The sequence below is a fragment of the Phaethon lepturus genome, unplaced genomic scaffold (genome assembly GCF_000687285.1).
Source record: "Phaethon lepturus isolate BGI_N335 unplaced genomic scaffold, ASM68728v1 scaffold27287, whole genome shotgun sequence".
NCBI classification, from domain to species: domain Eukaryota; kingdom Metazoa; phylum Chordata; class Aves; order Phaethontiformes; family Phaethontidae; genus Phaethon; species Phaethon lepturus.
The window spans coordinates 37,983-62,546 of record NW_010554432.1 but is presented as its reverse complement, the minus strand read 5'-3'; the positions used below and the strand labels follow the sequence as shown (position 1 = coordinate 62,546).

The 24,564-nt window shown below is 41.0% G+C and overlaps 1 protein-coding gene across 1 annotated transcript in view; it reads right to left on the bottom strand.

Annotated features, from left to right (window-relative positions):
- IQCH (IQ motif containing H) overlaps positions 1-24,564 on the bottom strand; it is a gene marked incomplete at its 5' end in the record, with an annotated part of 70,863 nt that overhangs the window by 8,953 nt on the left and 37,346 nt on the right. The window contains 3 exons of the mRNA XM_010291870.1: positions 359-526; positions 12,775-13,061; positions 14,805-14,925. Coding sequence (XP_010290172.1) covers positions 359-526; positions 12,775-13,061; positions 14,805-14,925 — 576 coding nt within the window. The remainder of the gene's footprint in view (positions 1-358; positions 527-12,774; positions 13,062-14,804; positions 14,926-24,564) is intronic.

Genomic DNA, 24,564 nt, shown 5'->3' with positions numbered 1-24,564 from the left:
TCCTATGGTCAGGGGCAGTGCTTTCATCTCATTCCTTTTTCATGCAATGTATAAATTACCATATTTTTTACAACTTGAGAGCTACCTAAAATATTTAGAAGTTTGTCACTACCACAAATCAATCTTACTGAGCGCAAAAAGATGAATAATCAGGTACCCATAAGCATCCAGAACCTTTCCTTTAATTTCTAACGTGATGGTATCCCGTTTACTTTACTAACCATGTAAAATCTAAAAGTAGCAGTTTTAAAATCTGAAAGGAGCAAATTCAGTTCCTCTAGAAGAGCGATCTAGGGCAGATTTTAACTTTTCGGCAATTTACATTAATAATTTTATTTGTAAACAAATCACTGCTTACAGTTTTTGTCTCCTCATGCTGAATACATTGGCTTTTCATTTTCTTTGAACCAAGAGATACTTCAAAGCAGCTAGAGTGACAGTCCAGATTTCCATCTGTCACGTACAACATGAGCTGAGTCAAGGCCAGCTGGTCACTATAGCAAAGGTCAAGGTCTGTTGCCCATACCTAATCGAAGCACAAACAGGTGCATTAAAATTAAAACAACAAAAAAAAAAAAAAAAAAAAACCACAAAACAAGAAGGGTGAAACTCAACAGTTGTGTAAAGGATCATCTATGCTTTACTTGCATGCATGCTGGCATGCATACTTATGGTTTGCTTGTGCTGCTGCATCACTGGCAGCAGTAAACCACTTCCAAACAGGAACAATTGGAATTCTTAGGTAACTTCAAAAGTAACTTTTCCAAGAAAACCAAAAGGCTATGGACAAAACAGTGACCTATACTACCAAGATTTTAGCAACAGTTAGAGAAAGGAGACAGATGAGCTCAACAGCTGTAAAGCCTGTACCACATTAAATAGGTAGTTATTGAAATACTAAATATCGCATCTGGATTTTTCAGCTGAAGAATAATTAAGGTCAAGTAAAGTCAACCTTGATTTACAAATAGATATTTTGAGATCAAAAAAGGGAAGTTCCAGAAGGCAAAGCCAAACTGAGTAAAAGGAGTAGGGAAGCGTGGAATCCGTGTGTAGGAATACATATCGGTCATCACAGGGGTTGAGCACAGCCCGTTCCCGTTGCAATACACGGCCTCATCAAACAGCGGATACCTCAGCATGTACAAAACCATACCACTTGCGGCATGGTTCTGCTTCCACTCACACCGCTGTTTCGTGGTGCTAATTCAGGTTTATACTCGCATAACTACACAAGAAACCAAACCGTAAGGTCCTAGAGCTGCCAGTGGAACGTGTCCCACAGGCGGGCGGAGGGGAAGCCCACCCCACCCTTGTGCAGGCAATGATAAAAGCCTCATACAAACCTCAAGAAGGTTTCAAAGCATTAAAGCACATAGAAGGCAGGCAGGATTTGTGAGGCCAGTCCACGCCAAGGGTGTAGCAGAAGGAAGTACCATGGATTGCTTCTGTGGGCTCCTCCGACCCGATCACCTGAGCATGGTTTTACCCAGGAGTTTTTCCCACTTAAAAAATGCTCGTACCTACTACGCCAATGAGAAATGTTAACACACGCAAATATCTGCCCTACAGTGGACCCCTTTAAAACAAATCTAGCAGTGAGTGACTTGAATAAGCCTTTGAATGGTAAATGGCGTCATTATAAGGATATTAAGAGGTCAGGCAGTCAAGGCCTTTCGGTAAACTGGAGTTAATTTCTGAATCATATTCACATAGTAATGCCCTTTTTATAATGGTGAATAAATCACATCAGTAACAGTTGTTAATATCTAACTGCCAAGTATCTGTTGCTGTATTAAATATCCTATTTGTCAACTTAAATATTTCCTGCTGCATGGTATAAAATGCAAATCGGATGCTAATGGCTGGCTTTCCTTAGTAATAGGGGAATATTCTCCAATTATAATGCTTAATTTTCTTCAATAATTTATTCTTTATCATCACTTCTGCAAGACAGGAACTTTCATATCAATTTGTACTTTTCTAGTATGTGCTAACCTTTTCAATGAGCTAAATAGTAATTATAAACTATACATACTGTAGAAGCATTACATTAATTGCCATAAATATTATCAACAAATCGCAACAGCCAATGTGTCTTGAACCATGATTGAGTTGGACATTAGATTCTCCAGTAAAGCTTTGCCCACAGAAAGAGATGGCAGGGCTGCATGAGGGGACGAGGGACTACTGAAAATCTTGGATATCCAAGGACTGTTCACGAGCTCAAAGTGAACGAGTTGCTCTTAATCCAGACCCTGATATTACACCTGCATTGCTCTAACCTCAAAGTCTACACCAGCACTATCTGGAAGCTTTGCTGATGTACGAACGGAGGGGCAGGAGGCAAGTTTGACTGAAGATGGACCATAGAACGGCTGAGATGGAAAAACCACAGAAGCTGAGCGAAGACGTCCCTGCGACCGTAGTGCATCTGGGCAAGTACAAGGGCTGCGTTCTGGCAACGCGCAGAGAATGGGCTAAGCATTTAACAGCAGATAAAGCGTTAACAAACGCAGCCTGGCAAACATAAAACGGCCATTAGCGCAAGACAAGTTCATTACACCCTGGTAAAGATTCAGACAAACCGTACCAGGCGTGGGATAGCACGTATGTTTTGCAAGAGTTACTCAACAAATCCCATGTTGTCCGTAACTGAAATGAAAGTACGTGCAAGTGACATTGTTTTCATTTCAGATGTAGAGACGCATTAATCACTTGTGTGATATTTTTCACATAATCTGAACAAAAACCCAGCGTGCCAACCTGGCTGTAATGCCCTGCTGGCGCGTTCCCAGTGGCTGCTTTGGGAAGGCGCAGCAGCACTCCCGGGCCCCCGCGCCGGCGATGGCCCCAGCCTCATCTCTGCCCAAGGAAGGGGCTACAACACAGGGAAGAGGAGAAAAAAAGCTTTTAGCAGGGCAAGTTCCATGCTGGAAATCATGAGACTGACCAAATGTTAGTTTAAGGAGTTTCTGTTCACTTTCAGAGTATAACAACTAGTTGTTTCGGACGTGGCTTCATAATCTCAGACTGACTACCCTCGTACCATTGCCTACAAAATTAAGGGTCAACAGGGTGGACTGATGGCCGTATGGTGGAGGGAGGGTGTGAAGGAGGTACCATGAAGGAGAGTGTCCATCCCTCCCCACCTGCTACCCTTTAATGTCACAGGAAGGGAAGGAGAGCTCTAAACACCTACTTAAGCTTCAGTCACAGTTACATTCTACATAGGTAAAGTCATGGTATATTTTGGTTTTTTAAGTATAGGGTGTAGCTGTCCACAAGCACAAGGGGGAAGGCAGGCAAACATGGCTGGAAGGCACCTGTCCACCTCCTTTCATCCTGGGCCTGAGGCTGAACCACCCCTGCTGCAAGTGAACGCAGCCGAATGGCCGCTGCGGTGTGCCAGCCGGGATCGCCCCCAAGGATTCTTTTCCTGCCTCAGCATTGTCAGAGAACACTGTCTCGTGGCCATGTCCCTTTCTGCCCTGGATGTGTTCCAGAACATCCCTAACGTGCGGAGAAAGGAAGAAGGGTCAGACAGCATAAGATTCCAGCTTGATCCTAGCAGGGAATTCCCTGTGGCCATGGAAATCCAGAAGTGCCCTTTAAACCCCCTTTGTACTGCTACAAAAACAGGAAAGACACAGGGCCTGGGCAATAGATCTAACTTTATTTTTATGGATAATTTTTTCCCATTTTGTTAGTTCAAATGTAGGCCAGGTCATTAGTAACTAGTTGATTGAATTCTTTGAGGGAACAATTTCTCAGTCCCATTCCAGTTCCTGAAGGTCACAAATGCACTTTGAAAAATTATAGCAATCAGTAACAGGCAATGTTTTCGGTAGTTTTGAGCAAGGATGGAAGTTGGGCAGGCCTCAGTCTGGCTGGTGGAGCTGCGTGAAGACAACAGCTACGCAGCTGCTTATAGTGCTCTTACTCTGGAAGCAGGCAGTGGACGCCTGTTTGCTGGGTCTATCAGTCTGGCACCTTTCACCACTAATATATCAATATATATTCCCAAAAGGAAAGGGGTAGCTCATTGTATCACACTAAGCACACATTGACCATTTTGAAGTTAGCAGGTGACCCTTGAGTGTAATGACCTAAAATTAATTGTAATAAAGGGCACCAGAATCCTTTATATCTGTGTCTAAAGAATTCTAATTAAGTGGACTCTGTGGTTGATGACTTCTCATTTTCCATGAAGATGCTACCAGGCTCATGCCAAGATCACATATTTCCGCTGCTTCGAAAGTGCTCGTTGCATGTTGAGCGCTAAGCTAAGTCAGCACGGCTAGGGCTGCCGTCAGCAGCAGATTACGGAGAACACCACGAACTGGGACAAACACCTAATGTTAAAGCAAGAATATAGTAGAGCCGCGCATCACATGTACATAACCAATTTGGGCAATATAATTTAGACATACCTATTGCTCTTCCTTCTGCTTCTTTTGCCATATTAAAATGTCGGAGCACAGAAAGCTCTCAGCTTGGCTGCTCCTTCCAGTTCTGCAGTCCTGACTGCGGCCAGCCTTAATGAAGCATCACGCAGCGTGCGAGCAGAGGTAGGCACAGAAGAAAAGGTATGATGGAGAAGAAAGCAGCGATAATAAGGGTGGCACCAGTCACCCCAAACGGAGACACGACTCTTCAACTGACAGAAGAGTCTCTGTGAAGGGTGACGGAGACTTTCACAGTAGAGCTGACGCCACGGACGGCTCCTCCAGCGGCTCAGAGGCACAGCGCACCGTGCGAGGAGGAGGGAGTGCCATTTAGAGACCCCCAGCACCGCTCCCCACTGTCGCTGGGATTGGATTGAAGGCTTCGCCTGTGTATTCTTTTGTTCCCTGCAAACTTTGTAGCACTAGATTGTATATGGCAAAGAAAACGGCACTCGTCGTTCTTGACATCACCACCCGTAACTAGGAGAAGCAGCTCAGGCAGGCTCTCACTCTCAACGCCTTTGAAAACTGAAATGTAGAAGCAGTTGAAGCCGATGCGGAAGTCAGGGGGGGAAAAGTGAGAGTGGCACTACATGAGCTCTAAAGAAAAAATACTCAGCATCAGCTAAAAGCAGCAAAGAACAGATCTTGATAGAGTTTCCCACAATGCCTGCTGTTCCAGCAGGGCAAGGAATGCTGTTTTCCAGCAAGGTTCCTGTTTCAAAGGAAGGAGCATCCTCCTAGTTCAGCGCCGAAGGAGCTGTAAAACAAGCAGGATGGGACAGTTCTATCTGTGGCAGACAACTGAAAAAACCCTACATGCAGAAATGTGAGCCTACTGAAATCAATTAAAAGCTTTTCACTTTGTCTCAGGACATAGAACACTAGCTGTTCCTGCAGTCTATGAAATAAAAAACAAACTCAAAACACCCAAAATGAATGAAAGCGTTTCTTGGGAAGATGAACCCAGCTCCACCCGTGTGGCACATAGTCTTCAAAACAGTCTAACAGCTCCAAGCACAGGCAGAGCAAACGAAACATCAGACCTACGTATTAATTTGGGCTGTTCTTCTCTTAGCAAGCTAGGGAGTTCATTTAGGTTCGGCTCTCTATGAACATCTATTGGATTGCAACAGGTTTTCTTTCAAAGTACTATAAAATGGTGTCAAAAGCTTCTAGAATGCCTTGAAAACCTGAGCTGTGGTGTTCTGTGGTTGGTTGGTTTGTTGTTTTAATTTTTTTTTTTAATTTTATGAATATATTTCCATAGTTCATAAAGCAATGTCTGTGGAGGTCAGGCAGTTAATAACCAGATGAATTATAATCCCCTCTAGTAAGTCAGGAGCTGTTAGGAGAAGGCCTGTGCAAAAGATCAAGTTTAAGTAAAAATAAAGAATTATACAATCATACAGATTAATAAATATCTATTATTTGAGTCCATCCTCATTTTCTGAAGATATACAATACAGGCACGTATGCAGTCATAGGTGTCAAATCCCGATAGGACTGCATGGCAAAATAGCATAACATAAGGAGCTTTCACTTGAGATTTTGGGACTTTCAGGACATGTGTCCTGACATTAAACTGGAACAGAGCTCACTTGAGAAGTCTAGAACTGATACATGATTTTGAAACAACAAATAAAAGTTCAAAGATAATCAGATCTCAGTTTTAATTATGACTTACCGTTAAAAAAAAAAAGTAGTAGAGCCAGTAGTTAAGATTTTAGATAGTCTTAAGAGTGGTTTTAGATTAAGGTAAGCAAAGCAGAGATTTGGAATTTCCAGACTCCCACCAGTGGAAAAAAAAAGTAATTAGAAATACATCCTGCAAGATTTACTGTCTGTTTGTCCAAGGAAATATGCCGAAGCCTGGATTTGCTCGCTTTTTACACAGACTGCCAAGTGCTGCCAGGAGATGCTGTCCTTCAGCGTACACAGCTTAAGAGCCTGCACTTCATGGTAAAGACCTCTCAGTTATAGTGTAATTCTTTACAACTCCCATAAAAATGCTTCAGCTTTAAAATATAAACTTGAGAAGGGAAGGAAACGTAAATTCTTAAAGAGTTACTAAATTACAGCTTTTCTTTCTCCAGCGTAACTGGTTTATCTGCATCTAGTATTGATGTCTGCATTATTGTAAAGAACACACCTGCTATTTTTAAAGAAGTAGTTGAATGACACTGTTAAAATGTCAATTAGTAAAATATTAATGCAGCTTGGGTGCTGAAAAGAGAGCTGCTTTGGTGACTTTTAAAATTCACAATAGAATTGATTATTTCAGCAGTGATTGCAGACAGAATCTTATCCGGCTGCCATCTCGTGGCAGCTGCTGGGATGGTCTGGTGCTGGCCTGAAAACTTAAATTTTAGGGCCCTAGAACTGGCCCTAACCTCTATCCTGCCGAATATAAGATTGGAAGATGGTTAATGAAAACACCGTGGCTCTTGTTTGAAAATAACACATGGAAAATGCTATAATCTGTCTGGAGAAATCTGAAGACACATATCTGAATACAGAAGAATGCATCCCAGCGAAAGCATCCCCCAAAGCATTAACTAAACTGTAACGCCGGAGCTGACCGATGGCCTTCAGAGACATCTGCTCCGATTTGCCCCTCCTAACCCCAGACCTTCCTGGCCGAGGCTGGCTGCCAGCCCTGTAGCCAGCCCCCTCAGGGTCTTTTTAAACCACTGGACTGGAACAGAGGGAGAATACCCACCTAAACATTCCCAGCTCTATAATTCTCCTCATCTTTTCCTCTGCGCCCAAACTGAACTTAGTCCAGTGTTGTCTCACTGCTGCTGCAAGAGGTACGCGGCTGTGTAAGCTATGAGACCGATGAAAAAGGTGACTTATGACCCCGCTTCTCCAAATTATCTGTCCACAGATCTATGGATGTAAGTCAGTTTATGCATCCAAACACTCCCACTCAATTAAACAGACTTATTTAGGTCAGCTCCTTGATAAGTTGGGATCTGAGCAGCATTCGGTCAACACTGTGCAAGACTTCACTTTGAAGGGTCAAGGTGTTGCTCTTAAAGATCAGTCTTGGCAAATAGAGTGGGAATCAGAAGTGATTCAGTCCAAGTTATGCACCTAATTTTTCTTCTTCACTTCTTCCCCCCCAAGACACTGAAAACAGCATGTCTCCGTCTCCCTTTCCCTGAGGAACAAATCACAGATGCTTATAACCGAGACAGAAATAGATTCCCGAGGCAGAGAGAGAATTGTGTCAAGTCCCCAGCTTTCTCTGCCCCGCAGATCCCTGCCGGCGTGCTCACAGCCAGGCGGCCGGTGGCAGCCGAAGCATAATCCCGCAGGTACCATCGCCGTGCTGACCCCCATGCCGTGCCCTGGGATGGGCAGTGCAGGGTGCGACGCAGTCGCTGGTAGGCTCTAGCCTTCCTCAGCTAACCCAACACCACGACGCCAATCTTGGCCTCAGAGTTATACCCAAAATAGCAATGAAATGCAAGAAATTAAGTACAACGTGCAGCAGACCGCAGGACAGACAGGCGTGGAGACTATCAGACAGGAGTTAGATCCTCCTACAGGCACTGCCCTCAGTGCTCTTGGCTGCAATCCGCAACCTCCTCCAGTTCTAGCATAATTTAAGGAAGAGCTGTACGTAGACGGAGGACGATGCAATCTGTAGATGCCTCTGAATTACATGCCGTATGTAGAAGCAGTGGCAAACAGGCCAGCTAGGACTGCCCATGCAGCGACAGATTGAAAAGCTCCCCTGGGAACCGAGTAGAAATAAATGGAAAACCCAGTAGAAATACAAGGCAGTGTCTCTTCTATCTGAAAGGTTACAGCATCACCCAGCTCCTCCAGGCCTGCAGACAGTATCCCTCTTGTCACCTTTTGGTGATGGACACAAAGCTCTACAGTGACCCAAACAGATTACTTTCTCATTTCTACATTCGCTCAGGCCTCCCCTTGACTTGTGTGTTTGGCAGACACGCGTTGTTCCTTATCCATCACGCAGAGCCTCTTTGCTCCTAGTGCTCCAAAGGAACGCAGCAATATGACAAAAGCATGTTGAAGGAAAATACTTGCTAACAGTAGCAATCTTTAAAATATAAGCAATACCCTATTGTTCATACCAAAATTAGTTTTATGCTTATGACACACCGATTTTTAAAGGCTTGCAGATGAAGAGCCTGAAACTCAAATACATACAATGCTTTCTTCTGCTCCGAAGCCCCCTTTGCACAAGCACACAGGAGAAGTACATGTGAAGACATGGATTGCCAGCATACAGCTGCTCTGTCTGCAAAGGCGGAAATACGTTTTCACTTATTTGGCCCTTCACATTTCTTAAAGAATTGTATTTATGTAGCATGTAACTTCATGAAGGTTTCAGGGATTTTTTAAAGTATTTAAATACTCAGAGCGTATTGGTAACAGATGTTCAATGATACACTTAATTTTTAGTTTTACTGAAAATATCAGGTATCGGTTGATATTTTCTGTAAAATATAATTGAGAGTATGCCTAAGTATACTGTACTTCCAGGAAATGTATCTGAGCCTTTCAGCTACTGCATTAAGGTGGGCACTTCTGAAATTAGTAAGCAAATGTTCTGAGAGTCTAATAGGATTTCTTGTTTGCCAAAAAATAGTGCTTTCAGGAGCACAATCTTTTGTGTAATCTCTCTCTCACAAGACAGATGGCATCATTAATTGCCTCTACATCTAGTTAAATTTAAAAACCTGTGCTTAAATAATGTTAAAGTTGTGGCACATGTTGACAAACATAGGAAATATTAAGGTAGAATCGATTGGAAACAAGGGAAGAAACCCAAGACAGAACAGACAGGAATAGTAAGAGGCCACAAGAAACACTGACTGATTTCATATGTCCTTGTTCGTGCCCGGAAATGTCACAACCTTAATAATCTAGGAAGCATTTCTGTGTTTCAGTGAACTCCTGGCTTGAGCAAAGCAATTGGCAAAACTCCCATGGGCGAGAATGTCATCCTTTAATCTTTTTAAAGCAACTTTACATGGAAGATGTCCAATATGGCTTAGCTGCAGTTCTAATTACGATGCCTGTGTAAATACATTTTGGGAGTCAAACGTAACTGTGATCTGTATTTCAAAGCTAACATTATTCTGATTCTCTGGTTTACCACAGTCACCCTACAGTGGTATCAGTTACCAAACCCCTGATTTTAAGCCTTCTCTGAGCTTAAAATGCAAGATAATCATCACAACACCGCCAAAGAGCCAGCTTCTGCCAATAGATACCATATGCTAACTGTTTGGTTTTAAATACAAGCCCTGTGTTTAAAGCCTTTTCTCACACCATGCAAGCTGTGATTTTCAGACGCTTAGGAGAAAAGGACACCCAAATTTGAGTGCATACAGCCATGCCATCTCCTGAAAGCCCACCTATACTATATAGCCTATCCCATTAAATACAGCTATGTTGCCTTTTACAGTTAAGTACTTCTTAAATAGTGAGGGTCCTAACTGAAGATTGTAGAAGACAACAATGTCAAAAGAGCAAAAAACAAGGAGATGCACTGGGAATACGAGAAATAATTGAGACTTGATACTGAGGTCTTAAATCGGCATCTGTATCCTTATGCTACTTTGAATATGTATAGTTGTACCCAGTAAGCTCAACAAAACTAGTCATTGTTAACAATACGGATTTTGTGTTCTTTAAAATGATCTCATTTTCTTTAGCCTTCAAACACAAGGCCACTACCAGAACACCGAAAGCTCAGTCTCTTCACCCAGATTTTACTTCATTTTGTTTTATCTCAGTCTGGCATTATACTTTAGGTTTGTACACCTGTCATAATATTCAATCCTATTGGCCAATATCAACCAAATTTGGAAGAAGGTAAAATTGAAATATATTAAACTCTCATGAGATTCCTAAAGTAAGTGAGCAGAGGAAAGAGACCTTACTAGCGACCTTGCAATGGGAAAGGCTGCAGGGTGAGTTCAGCTGGAGAACACAAGGGAACTTAACTTCAAGGCAGAAATCTGTGGGAAGCCCGACTTCACTGTTTTTAAGCTCATGGAAGTGTTTTTATTTTTAAATAGAATAGAGTATTCAATAGTGCCCTTTATTTCATTTTTACAGTGTCTGACTGGTGAAAGAATTTAGTATATTATGTTGTGACAAAGAAATCTGACTTTATGAATAAAACAAATGCCAGATTAGCATAGAAACATGCGAGATTAATATTTTGTTACAAACCACGATCAAGGCTGATCATCAACATTCATAGCAGGGATGAAATTGCTTCTTTCAATCCATTCTCTTACCTATTTGTTCCTTGGCACTGAAAGCAGTGTGTGTTGGGACAGTATCTTCCATCACCTTCTAAGATCTGAAAGTTCAGCTGGGCGTTGTAAGGGACAGTGGCCTCCCCTCCCCTGCTTCCCTGCCATCCACTGTAGGCAGCAGCAGGTTCTGGAGTCGATGCCCTTCTGCTGTCTTGATTTATTATATTACTTTTTAAGTTGTCAAAAGTTCTGATACAGCTGACTACAAGGTTTTGCTGATAGGCTTGTAAACTGTGGCAGGGAGGACTAAGGTCACTCGAGTGGTTCTGATTTTACCTTTTAAAAAGACCCCATTACTCATCTACACAAAAGACTCTCCTGGGCAGGATTCCATGAGAAAACATTTATTTAGTCCCTTCCATTCTGCTCAGTTATACCTGATATAAGTCACACAGTGCTCCAGCACTCCAAAACTGCACTGGCTTCCTAGCAGCGTTCTCCTTTCTAAGTAACTCAAGGTGTTAACCTTAGAACATTGTTATTTAAAATGTTGTATTCTTCAGTCTAGACTCCCCCAAAGGCCCCCCCATCTCTTCCCCCATTAGTGCAACCTGTGCCTGGAGTTAATTTGCCCACCGTATGAAGTTTTCAGGACTGGAGGAGGTACGATATACTGTCAGACACTATCGTAAAACTGAATTTCATAATGCGCCACACAGTACCCGGATCTGCTGATCTTCTGTTAAAATATTTTTAAATATTCTAAAGCAAATAAACTACTAACTGTGTACACATTTGTGCTGCAGCAGAAAGCAGTGCGTGGCCTCAGGCTATAGGAGGGGAGCTGGAATGGTGTCGTGCACTGCTCGCTCTCCTCTCACGTGCTACTCTTGATACCACGCACGCAGGAAGCCTCGGAGCTTTGACAGACCAAAAGGACTCCATAAAAACACTCAGGAGCCTGTGCAGCCCACATGGAAGACTTGTTAGGACAAGGATCTACAGAGGGAATTCCAGAGGAACATTTGTGCTAGAGAAAGACAGCTGAAGCTATCGCACGAGCACATTTTAAGAAGTAACTGCCCCTCAGGTGGGATGATGGAGGTGCACTGCATTGACCGCTCCCAGGCCCCTACATCCGGGAAGCAATGCAGGTTCATTTTGATCCCGGCAGCGTTGCCTTTAGTCATATGCACTGTCACATGCCACACATTGACCTCCATCTGTATTTTGATATTGAGCATAATTTTGTATCTGGTGTGAGATCGCATCTATCTTTCTTGTGGTAAAACTTTCTCTCAGACATTCTAAAAGCCAAATGGAGAGTGAAATGGTTTGAATGAGCATGTTTTCCTTTTCATTCACAATGAACCGATAGCTGGTACAGAACAGCTGACTGTGGGATGAGTGACAGCAATCCCCGACCCAGGGCTGTTGTAACTTCTTGAGACATGACGACTGGACTGCTTTCCATTACCTCTCTCTACTTAAATTAGCCATTATGATGTAAACCAAATTGTTCATCACTACCGTCCTATTTGCTGTAAGAAACTGTCAATATCCCCTCTTCCTCAGATTCACCCTCAAACCTTAAAACACTGGTTTACTCAAAAATGTACAATAATCCCTGTAATTATTTTTACAGAGCAAAATACAAGAGAATCAGAACATTTTGAAACTAAAATCATGCAAACATGTTAGCCGTAACACCATCATCTCTAATTACCAGCTTAACACGGAATGCACTTATTTTAGGGAAAAAAGTAATTAGAAGGAATTAAAATACTATTTTGTTATCAGTCAGCTTTGAAAGCAGCCCTGCAGGCTTTGTTGGTTTGTTACTCTTCAGGCTGATGAAAAAGGTTCCTCAGGTCCACCTGTCAGATAGGGTCTAAACTTTATGCTATCGCTACAATAACCATGTGCTTTACCTCTCTCCACAAGCCTTACAGCTTAGAAGTAGTTTGTTGAAAAGGGCAAAGCTTTCTCCTGATATCTGTTGGGATCAAGTAGGAAAGCAGACATTTCATGACCTCAGGGGGACCGTGAAATAACATATCTGCCCCACTCACCTGCTGCTCCATCGTTTGTGGATGGATGAAAGTCACAAAGTCAACTGAGAAGTAACCAAGCACTCCTTCAGATTTACAGGTTTCTCCAATTTTTAAGCAGAGTGAATTAAGAACTGCTGGATCAACAGAACGTTGTGGAATGGTAGTGCCAGATGATCGCAAAGGACCATCAGCATGGAGCTGGTCTCCAGATGACACTATTTTTATCTTGCCTGTTGGCTCTATCAGCATATCCACCGTAAGGTTTGTGACGTTTTCTGACAGTGGGAAGGCTTCTATCACACCACCTAGTAAGAAATGAATTAGCTGTTAAGCTAGTAATCAAATTCGCATGTGATGCTCTTCCAAGTGCACAGAATGAAACCATCCAGCTCCTATTGTGCTCAGACGTTGCAGGGAGGACTGCTATGGAGATGCACTAAGTAAATAAATGTAATGTGAGCAGCATAGCTAGAACCTATAGATCTCTTAGAAGAGAAAGAAGATATCTCATCTACTATAGCACCGTACAGTTCAACCAGGGGCTTCTGAGCGGCAGATGCTTTGCAAGCAGTTCCAAACTGGATGTATCACATATCTGACTGGAGAAATCTGCTCTTGGGTAGTATGAATGAATCCTGGGCAGGCCCAGGATAGCAGTGAAACGCAATGTTGGGACCCTGGGGGGAGTGGTATCTCCTGCTGTGAGCTAACCTTGGAGATTCCCATCCATACTATGGTCTGAGAGAAGTTGTCTGCCTTTTGATAGGAACTTGGTATGTAGATGGGAAGGCGAGAAAAGCTGACAAAACTTCTGGAATGGTTGTTCATAGGAAAAAAAAAAAATCACAAAGAAAACTGGTTGGCATTCTCGACTTGCCTTTTTACTGCATATAATACCATAATTCATTTAGTTAGGACAAACTAATATATAATAAAAATTGGTACTATATATGTTAACTGGCCTTATTTTTCCAAAAAATACTTTCAAAGCTTTGAATCATTCTTGTCTCTTCCACAGATAAAGAAATGTAAGAAATGTATATATCCATTACATATAATACAAAATGATGGCAGGGCAGAATCATCACAGAAATTTACTACCCAACCAAAAACACTGCATCTTTTCCATCCAGAATTTGTCATACAAATATAGGATCTTAACAGGTCTGTGCAAAGCTCACCCACAGATACACTGCTTTGCAGTGATTAGACAACGGTTTTATCTGCACTGCCTCGGACAAAGATGGGCTCACTTCTGAGCTCTAGGCCAGTTGGGTGCTGGCCAGCTTTGATCCAAAGGTGCCATGAGTGGGTTTAATGCAGAAGGCCCTGCTGAGAGCTCGGCACTACGCGCACAAAACTATCCAGCTATCAGATTGGAACTTGTTCATTCTCCTTTGGTTGGAGGGCAAGAAAGGGCACGGCAATGGCCTAATGAAGCGTCTGTGCCAATGTACTGTAAGGGACAATCCGGCACCGCGTTACCGATCCTCAGTGGCAACACCACCTGCCTGGAAGGCAAAAACTGGGAGAAAGCTCAGCTCCTCTCCCAGTCGGTTAAAGGTTATGTGCACATTTCACTCAATGCACTGTATGTGTGCGGCATCCAGAGTTTACGTCTAGCTCCCTTCCTGGTCCTGTGGCAGGGAAAAGGAAGTCTCGCAGATGCTTGCTCACCAACACCTAATGAAGATGAAATTCTCACGTTCACGTGCATGCAAACACACATGCTAGTATTTCCTAAAGGAACCCCTTGCCAAATGTGACAGCCTCCGGTACAGTAACCCAGGATCAAGGAATTGGTGCTTATTGATTCAGAATCATGTAAGAAAGGTAATCCAGGATTAATATAGGTTAAATGCTTGGATAGGACATACAAATGATAGAATAGTTGCCTATAATTCATTCGTAAATGAATATTTGAAGCATAATGGAGAAATAAAAGGAGATAAATATTTAAATGGGCCCAAGATTAACAAGAATATGGCATACAATATGGTATAATTACTCCTTATAATACTTAACAGCGACTTTGCAGTCTTATTTACCTTGACTAAGAAATGTTTGGAGGAATTTTTCCCATGTAGGGAATCGTTTCTCATTGACTGGCTGTACGTGCTGTGCTAAAAGGCCCGGCAGCTCCTGGGAGATCTTCACCAAAGCTGGCTCCTGCAGAAACAAATTAAATAGAACCACAAGCAATTTTACTACAGAAATGAAAACTGCTTGTGGGGTGATTAAAAACCAGGCCTCCAACAGGCAAAAAAAAAAAAAATGTGGTTACTGTTTACCCACAGTCAGGAAGCCTTTTTTAATTTTTCTACTTACTGCTCTTCCTTCCTATTGAAAACTGTCCTTCTCTGAAAGACAGTCCCCCCTCCCCTCAGTGTAGCATCTATTTCATTATAATTTATATCAATAATTTGATCTGGCAACTGAAAATGCTAAGTACTTGGTAACTGCTTAGGGATCAATACCTGCAGTCAATAACTTCTGCATTGCTTATATTTTGAAACAGTGCATATTGAAATAGTCACATATGCCAGAAATAGTTTTACTGACTCTATGTTTAAGCTGTTATATCAACCCAAACACCCTTTAGTTATTAAAAAAACCAGGAAGGAAAAATCAACCAAAAGCATTTCTGAAGCAGGAGATACCTTTTTTACACTCCCCAGTCTGTAACATTAATTCACAAATGTGTTTGTGCCTCTATCTTTGGTAGAATTTGATTAGCTATACTATAGGAGATAAACTAGCTTTTTCCTAGTTTCAGATTCTTCACTATATTATCACACACACACAAAAACCCCATTAAATACAGAAATGAAGTGCATTGCTTTTACTGTTCAAAAATGTCCCAGAAGTACACAAGCATATAAAGTGCAAGGACCCTGACTCTATTGCTTCAGGCTCCTTTTCTTGCTGCTTCATAAGCATTCACCCGCTTCCCCTGGGTCTCTTTGCTTCTGTTTTACATCCTCTCTCTTCAGCATCCTGTGCTTCAGAAGATGACCAACCATCCTCTGATCTTGGCAATGTCCTAAACCACGCTCGTATTATCTTGAGCTCTGGAGGAACGTGATAAAACCTTATAGCTAACATCTAAGAACAGGAAAAAAATACATATCTATTTTTCCAGACCAGTGAGTTTGAAGAGATGGGCTTTGTCATGAAGCACATGATGTGACGTAACCAAAAATACGAATTCAAAATCAGCTTACTGTGATTTATCTACCAGGGAGATACGGGAGAATGGGCCAACGATTAGGGTATCAGCTTTGTGTACAGGAGACCCAGCTATATCTTGTTCCTGAATGCAGTCTGCCTGTGAGATTTTGGGAAAGTGAATTTCTGTCTGTGCCCTAGCTGTGCAGCCATGAAAGGGGGAAAATTGCTGTTCTTACCTCACATGGAATTGAAAAGAAAAATGGCTTCAAGATATTGAGGTGCTTAGATAACCATGCTGATCGGGGCTATGTGGGCTCCTTTCATATACTGGGAAGTGTTATGGACTTTAAACACCTCATAAAAAGGTTAAAAAAATTTAGTCAGTATATCAATATACTAAGCAGCATGACCTTAACCTTATGGCAAAAACAAAGGACCATATAAAATGTGAGATCCAAGTTCAGAATTTACCCAGATTCTGGTCTTATGCTGCTCATTTCCTTACAATCTGTAAGGAGGAATTTAGGTTTTTGATAGCTCAGTTGATTAAAACAACAGAGCAGTGAGCAAATATCAGCTGGCCTTGTTGTGATTTGCATTGAAATACTGCTAAGCCAAGAAGTCACAAGATGAGGTGGCTCATTGCACAATGAAAATAAATGCAGCTCTGGAGAGAGGAGGTGAGCCATGATGGATGTCACGGAGTTGCTGACCTACAAATCAGTTTGCACCTGTCAGTGCGTTCAGTGATACCTCTGTCACACTGAGTCTCATCCCCGAGATCTAATGACTTTGGGTATTGTGCAATTGAAACAGAAATATAAAACCGAACAAACAAAAGAAGAGGTATGCGATGGCTGCCTGAAAGCTTTTGATAAATTACTGGGGAAGAAACCAATAATCCCTGCTGGATGTGTAGAAGCATTTGAGAGTGCTGTGACCAAGCTTGTATAAGTAAAAATTAAACTATGAGCATGTGAACTGGGACACAATTTTCCATTGCAACAATGCCGAGGGATGTGAGGGCAGCCATGCCAGCTCCATGGAACAGTGCCGGGGACACTAGTATCTCCTTTTAGACAGAGTTGTTTCTGAGGACCACACATGGCTGTGAAAGCAAGCTTCCTAAACTGGGTGCAAAATCCAGCAGAAATTCCCAACGTCGAAGTCTGCTGAAGGGCACACTTCGCTGGCTCACAAAAGGAGGCTGCTGGTAAGACACAGTCTCCATTCACCTCATTATACATATCATAACATCATAAGCTGCTCCTCTCTGTCCATGTGATGGGCGTTAGACATGTAAGACTGTGGTGGTACTTCCTCGACAGACCCAACGTTGCTTGCTTAAATAAGGTCAAATAGCACTGGAAGGGGACTTGAAGACAGGATGAACTCGGAACGTCTGTTAGGGCAACGTGGAGGCACAGCGCCTGGCTCGGGAGCATCTTGCAGTTCAAAGCACCCTCGGTCCTTGCTGACCGTGAAGGATGCGTGCATCGAAACGTAGTACAGAAAGAAGACAAGGCCTTTTAAAGAAATAACTAATTCAAGAAAAGCTGAAAAATGTTTTTGTGAGATGAAACCCAACGTAACAGCGCTTTTAACAAGTAATGCCCAGATAATCAAGGTGTTCACAGAAGGGAGTCGGGCAACTGCTTTTTAAGGATCAGCACCTGGAATTCTAGTTGAAGTTTTTTTTGCAACTGTAAGCTCTAAAAAGGCAATAATCCTGATTATAGGGAGTTTTAGTAGGCAAATTCAAGCCCGGATACAACATTCACTCACGAAGTCAAACCTTTTAAAAGGATCAGTGCTTGGTAGGCTAATTTCATTTAAATTGGACGGTATCTCCAGCAGAGCTTACTAATGTTTTATGTCTTGATGTGGCCCAAAACAATTCAGAATCATCAGCTCAATGGAAACAGGGAGCATTTGTTCAAATCTTTCAGCTGATGTTTCTTAGTACCAGTAAAAAAGGAGCAGCCCAAATACTGTTTACATCATGTAGAAATCTTTAAAGCTATCCAAACCTGTTTTGCACCTTTCTATAACAATGAATAGACATGAAAAAAAATTACACCTTTTCCCCCCTAAATATAAAGTAGTTTCCCACCCTTCTGCAAGCTGAATTTTGAAAGGCTTCCTTAGAATGGCAGTTGCAACAAAAAATTAGGACCAAATGTGGCATATGTTGAAGGCACTGGTAGGAAATCTGCTCGAGACAGAGCAGTCAGCAAAGAAAAGCCTGTTGAGAAGATAAGTGAATAAATGGAAAGAAGAAATAGAATTTCAAATAGGAAGAAAGACCTGGGGACAGAAAGAGGCTGCAGAGCAGAATGCATGAGAAAGACCTAGGGCTTTTTAGCTAAAAATCAGGTTGAAAGGAAATTATTTAGACCTTGCAAGCAAATAGAGTGAAGAAAGTAACTCCAAATAAGTAAAGCTGACTGGGCCAGAGAAGAATAAAAATCAGACAGATCCTCAGCCATACAAACTGCCACATCTCTGCTGAAGTCAATGAAGCTATGGCAATTTACGCCACTTTGATGGCACCATGACAATTCATACCATTTATACAGTCTATCCTTTCTGTTGCGATCAGTGGAGCTATGAGAACTTATTCCAGCTGCCTTGATGTGGATTGGTGCAGCCCAGCTTATTCTTACGTTCTCAGCGACTCCAGCAAACATGGCAATATTCGAAGAGTCCAGTGACTGCTGCCTGACTGTCCAAATAACTTTCATTATTTCCTATTTTGCAAATTAAATTGACATTCTTTTCCAATTTAGACAGGTACATGCTGGCCAGAATCACTGGCCACAGAATCTACTGCACTGAACAAAACCATTTGAGAGGTTTATAAAAATGCAAACGTTTTTGCAAGTGATACATTGAATACCCTTACCCACTTAAAGTTTGCAACCTGATTTAAAGCCCAGGCATTTAATTGTCAGCTGCAAATTTCAAAATTAAAAAGTGCCAATTTTGCCTTCCACGAGCTGGAAAAGTATGTTCTGATAGAAGGTAACATGATGTAAAACAGCCATCATTACCAAGTAACACAAATGTTTTTCGTATGTAAAATTGCTTTGTAAAATATTTGCTCCATCTGCTGAAAGTAGCAAAGACAATTTTCCCTGATAGCTAATGGCCCATTTCAGCTGTATGGCAAGCGATTCACCGTGGCTGCGACTTGCATTAAGTAGAATGGCGAAAACAGTGCACCGAATTCTCCACTTATGTAGTATTATCTACTCACTGCTTCCTGAGAGCCCGTCCCTCATTATCACGGCCTTCGCTTTGGATCAGCACACAGGACTAGGGTTGCTTTGACTCAAGAGGCTTTTTGTCAAACTGAGGCACATATGCTATGCTTCAATACAAAAGCACAAAACAGCCACTTTCCTTGACTACAAGAACAAGAAGGTTAGTTCTCTTTCAACTTTCCAGCACTTAAACTGCTGTTCCTTTTTTCACACCACATGGGGCCATGGTTTTCTCTCCTGGCTCATGCTGTCACTCTGCACGCTGAGGATTTCAATATATAAAGATCAAGTACTTCTTTTAATTCTAAATCCGACTACATATACGCACACACACACACACAAAAGGCAAAAAAACAGCACTGGCCTAGTCCAAAAAACCCCTCCCAACTGCATGTTTTATTGTGTACTTTGCTGCTTACCATACCCCTGTTGAAAAGCACATTTTTACATTGTGCCCTGAACTACTTCAACATCTGCTAACAGACCAATAAAAAATAAATAAACCAGGATTGTTTAGAAAGAGAGATCCTTTCTATTTCTTCTGAACACTCCTAAAGTGGCAACAGCAATATGCTGCGAGATCCCTTTTTGTAGATGTCGTCTTGGAAAATAATATATGCAGGGAAATCAAATATAAAATCACTACAGCCTGTGCTACCAAAAATCGGGCAGAAAGAAGATCTTGAAAGCTCCATGAGCTTGTCAAATAATTCTGCATGTTTATGGACAGCATGTTAATTTGCTATTAGGGCAATTTTATTAAATAGTTTGCTTTCTTACTCAAAAAAAAATACTCCATGTGCATTGCTATTTTATGCATAAAAGCGTGTCTTTTGCGAGGTTGCAGCCTTCATTTTTCAAGGTTCCCCACATCTACCTTCAGAGGGAAGAAAACGTAACATAATTGTCAATCTTCAAAAAAAATCTCTCTTCTAAAAAAAATCCTATGTTTATTTCAAATGCAGCATGTGTAAGTTCAGGACATTGGGATGTTAATCCTCATTACAAAATTAGATAAGTAATATTTGAATGCATCTTTTCTGTATTTTAATTACATCTCTGCAAATGCACAATTCAGATGCCCTCAGATTAATAATATTTTCCTAATTAATTTATTTTTCTCTACTTCAATCTCTACACATTTTGTTCACTTGCCCTCCCTTCTGGCTTGTAGCTCTAAAGAAAGGATTCTAGTGAATTACAAGAATGTGGTTTCAAAACGAAACAAGGTATCATATAGATAATCCACCGTCACTTCCCAGGAATTTTGCTGAGCTGCAATGCTGAAGGAATTGTCAGACAAAACCTGCATTGTGTTTCACAAACACCACACAGTTAAACTTCTTTTATTCTTAGAGTTGCCTATGTGTTACTTTTTGGATTTTAGCAAAATAAACATTTTTAAAATAATCCAAGCAGGCATTTTATTGGATGCGATAACATTAACGGATTTCAGATTTCTTTAGTGCTCGTGCTTTACCCTCTCCTTCCACACTGTTATTGCTACAAACTGGCACTTAAATTCAATTGATTCAAAATATTCTGGATCCATATGGCCTAAAACCCTGGAGCTGAAGTTCTGATATTGCCTCACTGCTGTTTTCTAGCATTTGCCTCTACTCCAGTCCCCAGATGGTGGAAGTAACATTTAAACCTCCTTTCCTCTGCCTTGTACAATAGACCTTGGCACCATTTCAACTGTTTACTCCGGTAATTAACAGCACTGATACCACAACAATTACAACTCCTACAATCTTAACACAATAATGCTATGAATTAGTGAGAGCTAATGGCTGGAAGGTATAGTGGTTCCAGACTGCGAGATCTGTGCATTTTTAGAATAAAATAAAAGGTACAAACAGCACGCTTGCGGTAGACAATGATTACCTAGTAATTAGTTTACACAAAGCTTCCTATTTAATGGCAAAACGCTGTAATTAACGCGTGACAGAAAATCAAAGGGTACTTTGTAAGCATATGAAAAATTAACACTGCAGGCCTATAGCTTTATGTACTGATTAGAAGCATATTAAATCAATAGGACATACAAACCAACAGCTTGCATATCTGATTATTGCAAGTCTTAGGAATGGATATCATGGCTTTAATTTAACCAAGGGATACAATTATTATGTTTTATTTTACTTAAGATTTGAGAATCACCTGAAACATCACCATGGCAGATACACGGATATTTTAAGAAACTAAGAACACTACGGACCGGTCACAGACACAGTGAATATTTAAACTATTTAGGATATATTGCCAACAGAGCACTGCCCATAGGAGGAGACGACCTGCAGCTGTATCGCTTTATAGGTAATCAACTTCTGTTAAGTCTTTGGGTTCCTTTCTCCTCTCCTATTAAACATTATATCAGTTAGAAGAAATTTTAAAAGACTGCCAAAATGCTGTAAATGGATCTTCTGTGAGTTTCTGGCCCTCTTCAGGCTGGAAAAATTACCGCAACTGCATGTGTACAATAACAGCAGCAGCAAAGAGTACTTGCTTAAGAACCCCCTCGGTAGAATTTAGGTGTTATGCTAAGACCAATTCAATTGCTTGCAATTTATTCCAGTTTCAGTAATATTTGTAGTGTTGCCCTAGAACAAAGCTGGTAGTGTTACAAAAGGTGATCGGAGTGGTGAAAATGAGAGTGGGTAGCAGAAAGGAAAAAAGCAGCGTTAGGAAGCTACACTGTGTTCAAAGACAGTCAGTAACGATAGCGTGCTGGCAATGCCACATTTCTAAAATGATGTCTTTGACAGTATTACAGTTGGTTTTATTTTGACCTGTTTATATAAACATACGCTCTTTAGTCTGAATTCCTTGCTTCAGTAAGAAACATGATGTGGTATGTAAGCTTCAGGTTTCTTACAGTGAATGCAACTCATTCAACCAGTAAAGAACCTGCTCGCCACTATTCCTGATACTCAGATAATCACAAAGTTTATCTAATTACTTATTACAGGACTTTTGAAAGTTGACCCTCAAAAAAATTAAACTTAAAGGAATAGACAGCATTTTGCAGCATTTTATCTTGGCCTTTGAAAAATGTAATTTTCCAGTAGCAATCAATGCAAAATCCTCCAACCAGTGTCTGAATAGTGCTTTATGCAACTCAGACCGAAAGTTGGATTTTACAGATTTGTCACCTTTTGAAAAGATTTTGATTTCCTCTTACACATTTTAGTGAATTAACCAAGATATAGCCTATAAGGAAAAGAAACCATGACAAAATACTGTGACACGACTGGAGGCAGTAAGATTCAAGCACTAACATTTAAAACAGTAGGCTGCCCAAGCGCATTAAATAGCTTTTTTCTTCTACAACAGATATCTAATGGTGAGTTTTGAAATGGTTATGTAGCTATGGCCAATTATAATGGCTTACTGAGAGAATATTTGTTGCTTGTTTTTCTATGTCTTGTTCTATTCTTGTATTTTCAGCTCTTTTCTTCTTTATCCCCATATTTATCCCTTTTTTTGTCTTCAGTCTGACCTTCGTTATCTTTAGGATTGCTGATAGATAAACTCACATCATGTTGCTGGTCCTGGTGGTCAATTAAGACTCACAGTGTAATAAAAGTAAATTCTAAAATTAATTTGACTATTAATTTAATCTGGTGATTTAGATACCATTTAGAGTACTATAGTTATACAAGAGGGTGGGACCTCTGCATACTCCTGTATTATTTTATGTAAAAGGGTGACTGTTAAAAGAACAAAACAGGCTGTATAAGCTCTGTTTAGCCCCGAATCTTGTCTTTGACAGCGGTCACAAGTGGATGCCGAGGAAAGTATGAAAACAGAGGAAGCATATCCTTTCCCTAGGTACTCTCCCAGCCTCCAACAACGTGTAGCTCAGAATCCCTCTAAGCCAGAGACTGCATCAGCGGTAATAGTTAATAGTTTTCTCTTCCATGAATTTACACAGTCTCCCAGCAAGGGTCCCTATAAGTATAGATGAGGTTTTCCAAAAACTGAACTGCTGACTTTCAACAGGAGTGAGATACCCAGCTTCTTAGCATACTTTGGAATACCACATACTAACATGTATTATGGATATCTTTCTCTAGATATTCCAAACAGGCCCTCATGCAATTGTCCTATTGTTTTTTCATTTACTTCAGTAGTAGCAGAACCACATTTTTTGCTATGCACGGACTAACTGAAGCTTGAATTGGTACAGAAAGTAGGTTGGAAAATTATGATAGAATGGCATAAGAGCCACACAGCACACATGCCTTACATGCATATGTTAAACAGTTAAAAAATATGTGAATTCACTTGCTACCTACAGTAGTCATTCACATTAAAGATACAATTAAACTGCTACGGTGTCTCAGTACTTACTGATGTTTTTGCACATCTGGGGTCAGATTCCAACAATTCTTTTTCGCACCGGAGCATGTTTCCACAAATGGCCTCACAATTGCCAGATCTGCACTTGTGGAGGCAGCAGTTCTCTTGATATGGAATAAATATCATTAGACTCTGGGCCTCAGGATGAAATTTTTTGTATGTTGACAGACTTCAGCAGTGCACAGTAGGATGAAGGCCTTATAGAGACATTCAGTGTAGTTTGCGAATTCTACCCTTTATGCAGCAGCAAAATAATTGTTCAGATAACTCAGATGCCGCATTAAGTTAACAAGGTAAAATACATCGATAATCCTGTCCCGCGCATTTGTTTGCCCAATGTTATGTTTGAAATGAGGAATCTAAAGTCAGTCTCATTTTTAGATGGAATAGATTTTTACACAGTCCAAACTCACAAACTACATTATTTTTAATCTGTTGCCTACTACATACCAATGAGGAAAATCTGGGTATCGTGTCTTAAACTGCTATGCAAATTATGCTATTTGTAAGTATTAACATAATATAGTGCTTACAGTCATATTTTCATTTCTAATAATTCTACCAGAATGGAGAGTCTTTTCACTGTACTCTTAGCCTGCAGGATAGTCTTTCATCAAGAAGCTGAATTTTTTAATAACCTGCCAGCATACGTTTTGTATGTGGCAGCCTATGCTGATGACACAATGTCTTCATTATCAAAAGAAAGAGGTCTACATACTGTAATAGGACATTAAAGCATGCCTGTGCTCATAAACTAATGCTTTGATGTTTAAATGTGTATCATTACAATGGTATTCCTTAACAAAGGATGATTTTAATCCTCTACTCTCAATGATAATACTCAGTGGAGACTGCAATTCATTATATATAAAAAAGGTCTCCCGTTCTACAGGAGAGCTGAACTCAGAAGGCAGAAAAATTTGAACACATGTATTCAAACAAGATATTCAAAATGGCAGCAAGTTTCACGCTTTGCCAAAGCCCACTTTAATACTGGTCTGGATTT